This window comes from Dipodomys ordii, unplaced genomic scaffold, assembly GCF_000151885.1.
Source record: "Dipodomys ordii isolate 6190 unplaced genomic scaffold, Dord_2.0 Scaffold90, whole genome shotgun sequence".
Lineage (NCBI taxonomy): Eukaryota > Metazoa > Chordata > Mammalia > Rodentia > Heteromyidae > Dipodomys > Dipodomys ordii.
The window spans coordinates 8607220-8619852 of record NW_012267306.1 but is presented as its reverse complement, the minus strand read 5'-3'; the positions used below and the strand labels follow the sequence as shown (position 1 = coordinate 8619852).

General features: G+C 34.0%; 1 protein-coding gene across 1 annotated transcript in view; it reads right to left on the bottom strand.

Annotated features, from left to right (window-relative positions):
* The window catches only part of Pclo (piccolo presynaptic cytomatrix protein), a 277792-nt gene that overhangs the window by 79702 nt on the left and 185457 nt on the right, over nt 1–12633 (bottom strand). Inside the window, exon 12 of the mRNA XM_013026022.1 lies at nt 7924–8049. Coding sequence (XP_012881476.1) covers nt 7924–8049 — 126 coding nt within the window. The remainder of the gene's footprint in view (nt 1–7923; nt 8050–12633) is intronic.

Sequence of the window (12633 nt, the reverse complement as noted above, 5' to 3'; positions counted from 1 at the left end):
GGACTGTTAATCAGCAGAAAGCAATTTTATTTCCACATCAACCTGTTTGTTTCATGTCAGTGGCTTCTCCTCTCATATTATTAGAAGCTGAAATTTTTACAATGGCCTACAAGATTCAACCTGTTACTTTTTTACTCTAACACTTGTTATCCTCTCTCATATGCTCAATTATTTCCATCCACATAATCTTCTTGCTTGTCTTGTATTGGCTTAATTAATATCAGTCATCTACACTAAAACAGGCAAGCTATAAGTACTTAAAAATATTCAGGAACTAGTATTCATGTGTAAGGACCATCCTCATGAGATAGGCTTTGGAGAAACAAGGAAGTGAACATTTCTTCATAGGTTTCATTGGTCTGAGAGATGATAACTTGGGCACACTCATAAGCCTGCGTAACACTGTTTTAAACTTTTGATTCTTCTATTTTTCATTCATTTGTTAAGAATTTTGAATCTACATTTATCTTTTATCACTCTATTCCTACTGTAGCTCAAAACAAATTTCTAAAAATTTAAAATTAATTTTTTCTTTTTTTTTAATTGTGAAAATACCGTACAGAGGGGTTACAATTGCATGGGCAAGGTAATGAGTACATTTCTTATCAAGCATTGTTGCCTCCTCCTTTGTTTCCCCTTCCCATCCCTTCCCATCTCCGGTCCTCCCTGTCCCCCACCCCCCTGCCCCGACCCTGCGCCAAAGTTGTAAAGTTAGCTTTTCAACATAACGTCTTGTACATCTAAGTAGATACATGACTTTGCATTTTGAATCTATTAAATAGATATGACTATATATAAAGAAAAATTTTCCTTCACAATAACCCACACATTCAATATTGCACAATCTATTCTCATGAAAACTGGCAAGCTCATTTTATTTTATTTTTTTGCTTATGTGGTGCTAAGGAATTGAACCCAGGGCCTCAGGCATGCAAGGCAAGCACTCTACCTCTGAGCCACCTTCCCAGCCCCTGGCAAGCTCATTTTAGAACTTATATACAAGATCAATTATCCCCAGTTGTCACTGAATTTGATTTTGGTACCCTGGTACTGTATATAGGGAAGAGAAGGGGAAAAGAAGGGGAAACAACAGAATGGTGAGAAAAAGGATGGGGTGGGGGAATCCAATGCAACAGCAGCATTTACAAGACAGTATGTTGGAAATGAGCTGTAAAACTTGGGGAGGGGGGTGGAGAGGAAATGTAGGAAAAATGAGGGAAGTGGTAACAAGTTTGACACATATAAGCCACATATAAGTGAAATATATACAGATATACACACTAATATGCATATATATTACACTCTAGTCAGACTAATGTTACAAAAAATTAATTCTTCATAATGAAGAGGAAAAGAAAACTGGATATAACATTCTAATCTATACTAGAGAGAATCTAGAAATAAGTTATATGATTGTATAATTCTGTGATTATAGAACACTTAAGAATATAGCCTTAAAATTTTAGCAGAATGTATGGAACAATATCTCTAAGATTTCATAGGAAAAATTAAATAATGCATCATGTTTATAAAACAAAATAGAAACAAAATGACACATTTGACTGTAATAAAACTATACCTTCTTTCAAAGAAAAGGCAGAAACTAAAGGAAAATATCTGACTAGTAAAGTTTTAGTGCCTACATGCTTGCCACACAAACCTAGAACAGATAAAAATTGCCTTAAAATCCATAAAAAATGCACAAGTAGTCTAGTTAACATATAAAAAAGAGACTAGGAAAATTAAAATGGGAAAAACTGAAAAGTTAATAAAATTTCTAAAATATTACTATACTGAGTACTATGACTGGGAAAAATGTTGAAACAGTAGGCTATCATTCTATCTTAGAATTGAAAAAATAAATACAGAGAAAGAGAAACAAAGAGCTGAAGAATCAAGAACAGTAATTTTCACCAAGGAATGTACCTAACACTTTGTAGAACCTTTTGATGAGCCACATATCTTCCTACCCATTTAATTAAACTTAGAGTCATTATAACTCAGAAATCTGACTTCCAATGTAGAAGAAACTCAGCCTAACTGCACAAGGACATAAGTCTGCAAAACTACATATCACATCGTTTGAAATGGTGAAACAAACTGCAAATAATCCAGATGTTTAAATAAACTGTAGCAGAGACATGGAGTTACTTAGTAGTTGAATAATACAAATTTGTCCAGTACTTAAAATAAATACTTAATGTACCTTTAGGTAGTCTTAAAACTTCTTGTTACTAAAAACAAGGGTGGGACATAACAACATGCACAGACGCACATTACTTATAGAAAATTTTATAAACAAGTAAGACAAATTACTGTATGGTTGTGGACCCATATAAAACACAGTGAAGAAAAGCAAGCAGAACTGTCATACTGAAAATTAAGTCTAGGGTTTTATTCAGGGGTTTGGAATAGGATCATGAAAGGAAAGGTAACTATAGCAGGAGGTTTCAGCTGATTTAGCCACCTAATAGGTCCTTATTTCTTTTAAAAATACAAAGTAAACAGTTCTGAGACCTTCAGAAGGAAAGGGAAATGTTTTATGGACCATTGTTTTTATGTGGCAGTTTTAAGTTATTAGTTTTTAAAAATCAGTACTTTTTAATGGAAACAACATGACCGAAAATCTGTCATAGAATTCTGAGACCCATTAAAACAAAGTTTAACAACGTTGGTTGGGGGGGTGGGGGGGGAAGGGGTTGGGGGGAGGGGGAAGGAGAAGGATTGGGATGGGGGGAGGGGGGAGGCTGGGAAGGGATGGGAAGGGTAAACAAAGGAGGAGGCTGCAATGCTTGGTAAGAAATGTACGCATTATCCTGCCCATGCAATTGTAACCCCTCTGTACAGTATGTTCACAAATAAAATAAAATTAAATTAAAAAAAAAAAGAAAAGAGGCTTGTAAGCCACTGATCTTTAAAAAAAATACAAAGTTTAATGAGAAAAAAAATGCAAAGTAACTATGGCCGAATGTTAAGACAACCACACAGTATGCTGGGTGGAGGACTGTGGGCTATACTATTCTCTAAAGGTTTTCTGCATTCTCAAATATTTGCAGTAAAATTACCAGGTAAGTGCCTGATTAAATGTAGAAATGCATACATACAAGGGATGCTAAGGAGTGTCCCCTCCCCCATGCCCTTTCTAATCTGAGATTAAATCATAGAAGTCAGATGCTGGGCTGGGCATTTGAAAGGGTGAGATGAGGACAAAGTAGGGAAATGCTGTGTAAACCTTGCAAGGAGATTTCCCTGATTGGTGAGAAACTTAGAGACTATGGAAAATCATGGCTGCTTTTAATGTACTTGTAAACATCAATCTCTGACTTTCTGTGGTTATTGCAAAACGAGACATTCAACTACTGAACTGTTTCAGTAGAAATTTTTAAGATTGAGGGCAAAATACACTCACTATTTAAGTGCAAATGAATCAGAAACAGATGTGTCAGAACGCAAATAATTTCACACAGTACTATTTCAAGTTGAGATTTTAACTTCAGGTTTAAAACTCTTCTATTTTGTACTATTTGAAAATATATCTCAACCACAGAGGAGACTCAGTTTATCGGGCTAAAGAAGAACTAGTTGAGAAAATTTTCCTTCTTATTTTCCACCACTGCAGGGTAAGATGGTGCTGCATTTTCCCTACTGGGCATTCCCTTACTCCACACATCAGTAATAAGCCCATTTGTTTAGTAATTGGTATTTACATTAACAACAAGAATAAGAGTCACTTTGGTATTTAAATTAACAACAAGAATAGTTAAGGAGTCACTAAGGTTACATTGGTAATCCCACTACTTGGGAGATAAAAATTAGGAGGATTGCAGTTAACAAAATTTTGCTGATGCACTATCATACAACATGCTGGGTTTGGTGGTGTGCCTTAATCATCCTGGGTAAGCAAAAGAAATAAATAGGAAGATCTCAGTCCAGACTGTCAGGGGAAAAAACATGAAACTCTATCAAAACATAACTAAGTCATAAAAGGCTGGGGTCATGCCTCCAAGTGATGGCATGCTGGCATAACAAGGGAGTTGAAGACTTGGTACTTTGGGGCTGGAAAGGTGGCTCAGTGGTAGAGTACTTGCCTTGCATGCCTAAGGCCCTGGGTTCGATTCCTCAGCACCACATAAGCAGAAAAAAAAGCTGGAAGTGGCACTGTGGCTCAAGTGGTAGAGTGCTAGCCTTGAGCTGAAGAGCTGAGGGACAGCTCAGAGTTCAGGCCCCACAAACTGACCCCCCCCAAAAAAATAAAAAAAAGACTTGGTACTTCAACAACAACAAAAACACTAGGAAGAAAAAACAAATTTAGAGTACATTCATGTACGTTTTTCAGCTGTCAAAGTCAAAGTTGTAATGTTATGATAGTACTCCCAGAGAAAACAATGACCACTTTGCACATTTTTTTCCTCAAAAGTTAATAAAAATGTTCTATTGCTAAGTAATGTTGATGATGTCATAAGCACAGGGGACTGTTTATGGACAGTAGAGTCTAACTACTATTTTAGTATATTTATTTACATTTTACATGTTCAAATATTTAAAATGCTTAAACATTTTCATTACATTCTAGTGTACTTTTAGATATTTGAATTTTTCAGGGAAACACTGGTAACAAAGAACAGGAAAAATATCATATATCACTTAAAACTGTTAACATTACTGATCATGCCAAACTTTAATACTGTTAGTCTCAAATGTTAAAACGTTAATCCTAAAACAAATAGCACTTTAGAAGCTTAATTAGATTAGCAGTTGAATTCCCAGCAAACCCTAGTTAGTCTTATGCAATTAAAAGGGAGAAGAACATGTAGCAGGTTAATTTCTGTTTGTTATTTGTTCAAGAATGTTTGAAACAGAAATAAATTATAAGGTCCTGGAAGATTAAGATGCTTCAAATACCAGATTTTCTGAATTGCTTAAGAAAAATCTCTTCAGAGTGAACCAAAACCAAAAGACAGATTCACAAAATGTAAATAAAGTGATTAATGGAAATTAATACCACTATTGTTTTAAGTCAACACAATCAGTATTACCTAATATTTTGCAACAATTATTGGTAATTCTAAGCATTCTGAAGTAGAATTGTCTCTTTCATTATTGAATGAGATAAATTGTCTTGTTCAAAAATTGTTTTCAAGAAAAAGTTACATCAAAATATCTTTTTAAAACAAATATTCAGAGCAATAACTCAGAAAATACACTGGGAATTCGTTTTCCATTTAAAAGCAAGCATATATACAAGAATATAACGGGTTTTAGAGCATTACAAAATCAGCATGAGGTGCTGGGAATGTGGCTTAGTGGTAGAGGGGTTGCCTAGCATGCATGAAGTCCTGGGTTCGATTCCTCAGTACCACATAAACAGAAAAAGCCATAAATGGTGCTGTGGCTCAAGTGGTAGAGTGCTAGCTTTGAGCAAAAAGGGATAGTGCCCAGAGTTCAAGTGCCAGGACTGGCAACAAGAACAATAACAACAACAAATAACCTTCATGACAGGTAAATATGTTTTAAGTGGATGAATCTAGTAAACAAAATGCTAGACGAAATTTGAAAGTCAACATGATCAGAATATATGTTATGGAGTGCTGTACATGTTTTAAAATCCTGATGAGTCTGAAAATGCTTTCATAGCTGAGATCAGCAAACTCAGAAAAAGCACAAAAGTCAGGCAAATACTGTAGTGCAGAGTGGAAACAGTAATCTAATGATTATATAGCTAATTGAGCTGTTACAAAAATAATATTACAAAAATAATTTCAGGCTAACTTCAGTTTTCTCTCTTGAATGAATTGACATCTTTTTGAAACTGAATTTCTAAACTTAAGGCCACAAAAACCAAGTGCATAGTGTATCACTTTATCACCATATACCTCCCTGATACTGTGTTTAAATCATCCAAAGTTGTAGCATTTGTTTATTTCCATGGCACTGTTCTAATGTAAAGAAGATTATAAAATTTTACCTATAAACTATTCATTGCCAAATCATATCACAGTATTCTAATATTCACTTTAAGGTAAAAACTGAATATTCCATTTCCTCTAGTTTTTACCATGTGAATATAAATGTAAACACAGATTATCTATAATAAACTGGAGGGTGTTGGCAGCGCATGCCTGCAATCCTGCTTATTCGGGAAGCTGAGATCTGAGGCTCACCATCTGAAGTTACACTGGGCAGGAAAGTCTGAGAGACTTACCTTCAATAAATCACCAAAAAGTCAAAGTGAAGTTGTGGCTCAAGTGGTAGAGTGGTAGCTTGGCGACACCAAAAAACACATTACTGCATATGAAAAGATTATAGTAACAGAAATCTCATACAGACCCTATGTACTGCTTATTATGTTTATTTCTGATTCAGTCTTTTTCTTCTTTTTTGCCTCTTTCCATTTTCCCTGTTTTAGGAATACTACTAAAATGTTTTAAATGAGATGCTTTCTATCTTATTTTTGTTAATTTTAAAAGCAAACACACAAGAAAACAACTAAAACATGGTTCCATTTATAACAGTTGCCTGTTTCTACATTATAAATAATTCCACCATGGCCAATCCAACCTATTACCATGATGTGATCAAATTTGAAATTGTGAAGCAATACAGAGACCATATTTTAATAAGTTTCATCATTACCTGTAGCACACACTGCAATGAATATTTGCACTATGAGCATTCATTCTAGGTTACCAAAATATTCAAAGGTTGTTTTGGTAAGTTTCAATATATTTGATTCAAGAACTGATAGTGAATTGTTTTTAGCCCAATTAAAGCAATATCAGGTAAAAATTAAACAATGAAATGAGAAAATATATTTCCAAAAATATTTTATTTAGAATAAAATAAAAAGTATTTTATTTACTACATCAACCTTTACAATAAACATTATTCATTGTAAATGATATTATTAGGAGCTGTCATACAAACACACACACATAGAAAAGTTTGATTTTGGAGAATAGAATAATTATGTAATCTGATGGACAACACAAATTTAGTGTTATATAGTCTGAGAATCAACAATAATATTTTACTAAATAAGTATAATAAAAAGTGTATGTTTGGCCCATTAGCTCTACTATAAAATTCATGACTTCAAAAGCAGATCTGTAATAAAGCAAATGTGATTTAAAGTAAGCAGCACAAGCAAAGGGTTTGGCCAGGTTTTATGTAAAGGGCCAAAGAGTAAATGTTTTACTATTGTAGTCTATACAATTTTTGTTATTGTGATAGGAAAGTAGTCAATCTCTGTATACAAATCCATGCCATGGCATTGTTTATTGAAACAGGTGCTAGATGATTTGGATAGCAAGCTATATGTAGTTTGCTGAATTGATCTTAGTTTGTATTGTCTTTGATTTTTCTTAGCTGATTTCAATATAATTTTCTTCTTTTACATGAAATATTAATCCAGATAAGTAAAATTTTTTAGCAAAATTATGTCAGTAAAAATCTTAACTGTTTTTTAAAATAAACATACTCTTGCCAAAAGGACAATGCAACGGAAAATAAAATAAATATGTCTGTGCATGTATCTTCTTTAATATTGCAGTACAAAGTTTCAGATCCATAAGAAGGGTGGCATACCTATATAGCACTCTAGAGAATCTTTCATATTAAAATATGTTCAACATGAGCTGGGTGCCCATTGGCTCATGCATGTAATCCTAGCTAATCAGGATGCTGAGATCTGAATATCATGGTTTTGAGCCAGTCCAGACAGGAAAGTCCACGAGACTCTTATCTTTAATTAACTACCAAAAATCCAGAAGTGGAGTTGTTGCTCCAGGGGCAGAACATTATCCTTGAGAAAAAATCTAAAGGAACGTGCATAGGCCTTGAAGTCAAGCCCTAAGATAGACATCCAAACAAAATTTCAACATGAGCACATTCATTTTCCTTCTCTGAGAGATCTCTTATTCTTACCTTCAATGAGTTTCCCTGCTTGTTCTGCACTTCCACCAGGAAGAATCTTGGCAATGTAGGCTCCAATTTCTCCACTCTGTCCAGGGATTTCTTTTCCTCCCACAATTCGAATTCCCAATCCATTACCTGTATTTTAAAAAGAGATAAATATTTTAAAAGAATATGATGAGTATAAGAACTCTAAAGCACACAATCCACCTACGTAAATAAGGAACATGTTTACTCAGAGAAAAGAATCCATGCTTATGATAAATTGAATAGATACAATTCAAACAATTTCAATAGACCATTTGAAAACATGTTTATAATCTGTGAATCAGTCATCATTTCACAACATAAACCTATTCTAGATTATAAACAAGGATACTTGTCCTTTATGCAACATACCAGATTAGTCTGTAATTAGACTTATGGAAATGGGAAATACAAAGAAACTAATTCTAGTAAGTATGAACTGTTGATATTTTATTTAATTAGATAAAACTTGCACACACACACACACACATATATATATATATATCAAATATAATTTGGTTCCAAATGTCAAGGTTGTTTTAATGTAAATTGTATTAAAGACAGTAGAATTCTTCACATTTAATGAAGAGATAATTATTTCTTAAATTAAAATTCATTCTGTTTAGTAATTTGAGTATTATTTTAGATTAAGACTTTTGCAAGGTCTCCAGATTTTAACAGTTATTCCTTAACATTTTCTTTCTTGAAAACAAAATTATACACAGCAAATATACAGCTCAAACACTCATGAACCAGTAACACTTGAATTTTGAAGTCTTTCTGTCATTTTTAAAGCAAAGGTATATTCTAATAAATCATAATTTCTTTTCCCCAGTTAATATATGATTGCTGTAAATGGATTTTGTCCCTCCCGCCTTTTAAAAAATTTTTTTTTAATTTTTAATTTTTTTTATTTTTTGGGTCCGGTCGTGGGGCCTGAACTCTGGGCCTGGGCGCTTTCCCTTAGCTCTGCAGCTCAAGGCTAGCGCTCTACCACTTGAGCTACAGTGCCACTTCCGGCTTCTTTTTTCTTTTTGCCAAGCCCCCCTCCCGCCTTTCTTTCCCTCCCTTCCTTTCTCTTCTTGACTTCATAGTTTAGTAGGTAATTGTGACCCCCACAGTTACTAGGGAGAACATATGGGTGTTATATGGGAAGGTGGCTCAGTGGTAGAGCACTTGCCTTGCATGCATGAGGCCCTGGGTTCGATTCCTCAGCACCACATAAGCAAAAAGAAAAAAAGCCGGAAGTGGCGCTGTGGCTCAAGTGGTAGAGCGCTAGCCTTGAACTGAAGAGCTGAGGGACAGCGCCCCGGCCCAGAGTTCAGGCCCCACGACCGGCCCACCCAAAAAAAAACAAAAAAGAAAAGTTAAGAATATGTCGAAAAATGAACTTTACAACTTTGGCTGAGGAGTGGGGCCGAGGGAATGTAGTCATGGAGATGGGTCATGGAGATGGGGAGGAAGATGGGGGGAGGGATAGTAGGGGAAAAACAAAGGAGGAGGCAACAATGCTTGATAGGAAATGTACTCATGTGATTCTGTACAGTATTTTCACAATAAAAAACTTATTTAAAAAAGAATAATTTCATAGCATGTAAATGTCTTTATGATGAAGGCAGTTTCACAAGGTAATTTAATATTCAGAAAACATATATTGATCAGAGAAGATTAATGATAAAAGTTACAAAAACAATAAGGAAATACTACTTCTACAAATTTAAAAATTACAATTAAATGCATTATTCTTTATCAGTCTTTTTGTATAGTATGTTTCTATATGTTTTAGTCTTATGAAATATGATATGGTACTAGTAAATGAAATAACTTAAATATATTCATGAAACATGACTGTATTTAGGAAAATCTTTACTTTTTAATGAAAGATTACAGTTTAAGTCTGCATTTGTTTTATACTTTTATTAATGTTATAGTACACTATTTAGTATTATTGAGTGGTTTGTATTTTCATCATGAAAATAATATATAAAAATGCTTTAAGCCACTAAATTTGTTAGCAGTATTATAACGAATGAAAGAATAAAAGGTATATTTTGATTTTTTGTGCATAAATATATGTGATCATTATCTGGGTAACAAAGTCTACATAATACTTGTTCATAGTAGTAACAACAGTCACTGAACAGTGTTTGAATGTAAGAAAGAAAGAGAAACAGGGCATAAAAAACAACCTCCTGCCTTCCATAAACAACAAGGAAGAGCTCAGTTATCTCAGTTCTACAACACTGAAGTTCTGTAATAATGTGCATAGCAAGTACCTAGCACCTACGCGTCACTAAATATATTCTTGAATGAATAATAAATGCATTAATATTGAAGCTTATTTTTCACCAAGTATGACTAATGCATCAATGACAATGATGTTAAAAATACTGTGTGTATAAGGTGATCGAATTTCTAAAATGCTTCTAATATTATATTATCTCACTAAATCTTACAATAAAAGAATAAAAGGGTGTGATCAAAACTAACTTCTCTATAATTCACATGAGAAGAAATAAGGTTTTGATAAGGGTAAGTGTTCAAGGTATCAAGCTGATATATTGGAAAGTTAAAGTGAAGCTCATATTGTTATTTAGAAGAGTATCTTCTGTCTGGTTTGTGTTGGAAGAAATCAGTTTACAAAAGCAAAGTCCAGTACCTTTTCTCCATTCAATTGTAGATTAATGGGAAATGGGAGGGGTTACAATCATAGGATTAAAAGAAGAGACTACCAAGATATGAAAAGCAAAAATGCATTGTGAGCAATATGCTAGTTGAAACTGAGGAGAGGAAATAATTCTGACTTAGGCAGCCTACAAGTTATACTATATAATTAATTTATAGATACAACTGATCAGTATAATTTTTATTGATGCATATATTTTTTTCACATCCATACATTAGTCTGTCTATCTATCTATCTATCTATCTATCTATCTATCTATCTATCTATCTATCTACCTATCTATCAACTTTAGGACTATTATAAACACACAAGTTACAAACATGTTTTATATCAGTAATTGAATTAATACTTAGATATCTTCAATACAAATCTGCAAAAGGCAATGTGCATACAGGCTTAGTAATTTAATCATTAAAACCACACCTACTATTTTTGTGGTTTTTTGAGAAATTGATAGAGAAAAGTTCTAAGTTTGCTGAGTCACTTTAGGAATATAAATAAAATCCAGGTGCTCAGATTACTTTTATACTACAAATTGAAATTGTTCTCATCAAAATCAATTTGCTGTTGGTGAAGGAAGTATTCATATTCAAAATTGTCTATCTACCAATAGATTATATGTGATATTTTGTTCACTTCAGTAATTTAGTACAATTTTTTGGTTGTTTCATTATTTTCTCTTTTTTTTGTATTGACCCCAAATGCTTTATTGTAACTTAGCATTCCTATTTTAATCTTTGATTTTCAATTTTTTTTATTAATAAGTTTTTTTTAGGGCTGGGAAGGTGGCTCAGTGGTAGAGCGCTAGCCTTGCATGCCTGAGGCCCTGGGTTCAATTCCTCAGCACCACATAAGCAAAAAGAAAAAAGCCGNNAGTGGTGCTGTGGCTCAAGTGGTAGAGCTCTAGCCTTGAGCTGAAGAGCGGAGGGACAGCGCCGAGGCCCAGAGTACAGGCCCCACGACTGGACCCCCCTCCCCAAAAAAAGTTTTTTTATTGTGAAAATACCGTACAAAGGGTTTACAATTACATGAGCAAGGTAATGAGTACATTTCTTATCAAGCATTGTTGCCTCCTCCTTTGGTTTTCCCTTACTATCCCTGCCCTCCTATCTCCACGACTACACTCGCCCCCTCCCCCTCCCCTGCCATAGTTGTAAAGTTCGTTTTTCGACATAACGTCTTGTACATCTCATTGTTGCAATGGGTCCACTTGTATCCCTATTTAAACAATTTGTTTTTGCCTTTCCCCTCCCCAAATTATACCAACATCAAATACAGTGAAAACAGGTGTTACACCATGGGGCAGGGGCATACAAAGCAACAAAAAAAAAATCACCTTATAAATATGTTAGAAATAATAGCAAGAAAGAAAAACCACTTGAGTCCTTATCTTGGGGTTCATTTTGCCTAACATCAACTTACAACAGATGCTGGAGGGGATGTGGACAGAAGGGAACCCTACTGCATTGTTGGTGAGAGTGTAAACTTGTTCAACCACTTTGGAAAGTAGTTTGGAGGCTCCTTAAAGACTCCACATAGAGCTCCCCTATGACCCAATGATCACAAACAAGACTATACTGTACATTTGACTTGGGTTTATTGTGTATGTACCTTATATTAATATTTTTAAATTTTTATTGAACATCAACATTCATTTTTCTATTTTACATTGAATATATTTACTATAAAATTATTTTGTATTTCATACATATGAAATTATAATGTGCCAATAGTTTTATTCAAATGTCTTAGTATTTTCTTCACAAATGGAAGGAAATATTTTCTCCTGTGTCCAACAAAATACTGTAACTTTTCCCATTTTCTTTTTAAACTCTCCATTCAACATTATAATTTAGTTCTTGTCCATATCATTTTCTTTTTTTTATTTTTATTTTTTTATTGTGAAAATACTGTACAGAGGGGTTACAATTACATGGGCAAGATAATGAGTACATTTCCTATCAAGCATTGTAGCCTCCTCCTTTGTTTACCCTTCCCATCCCTTCCGG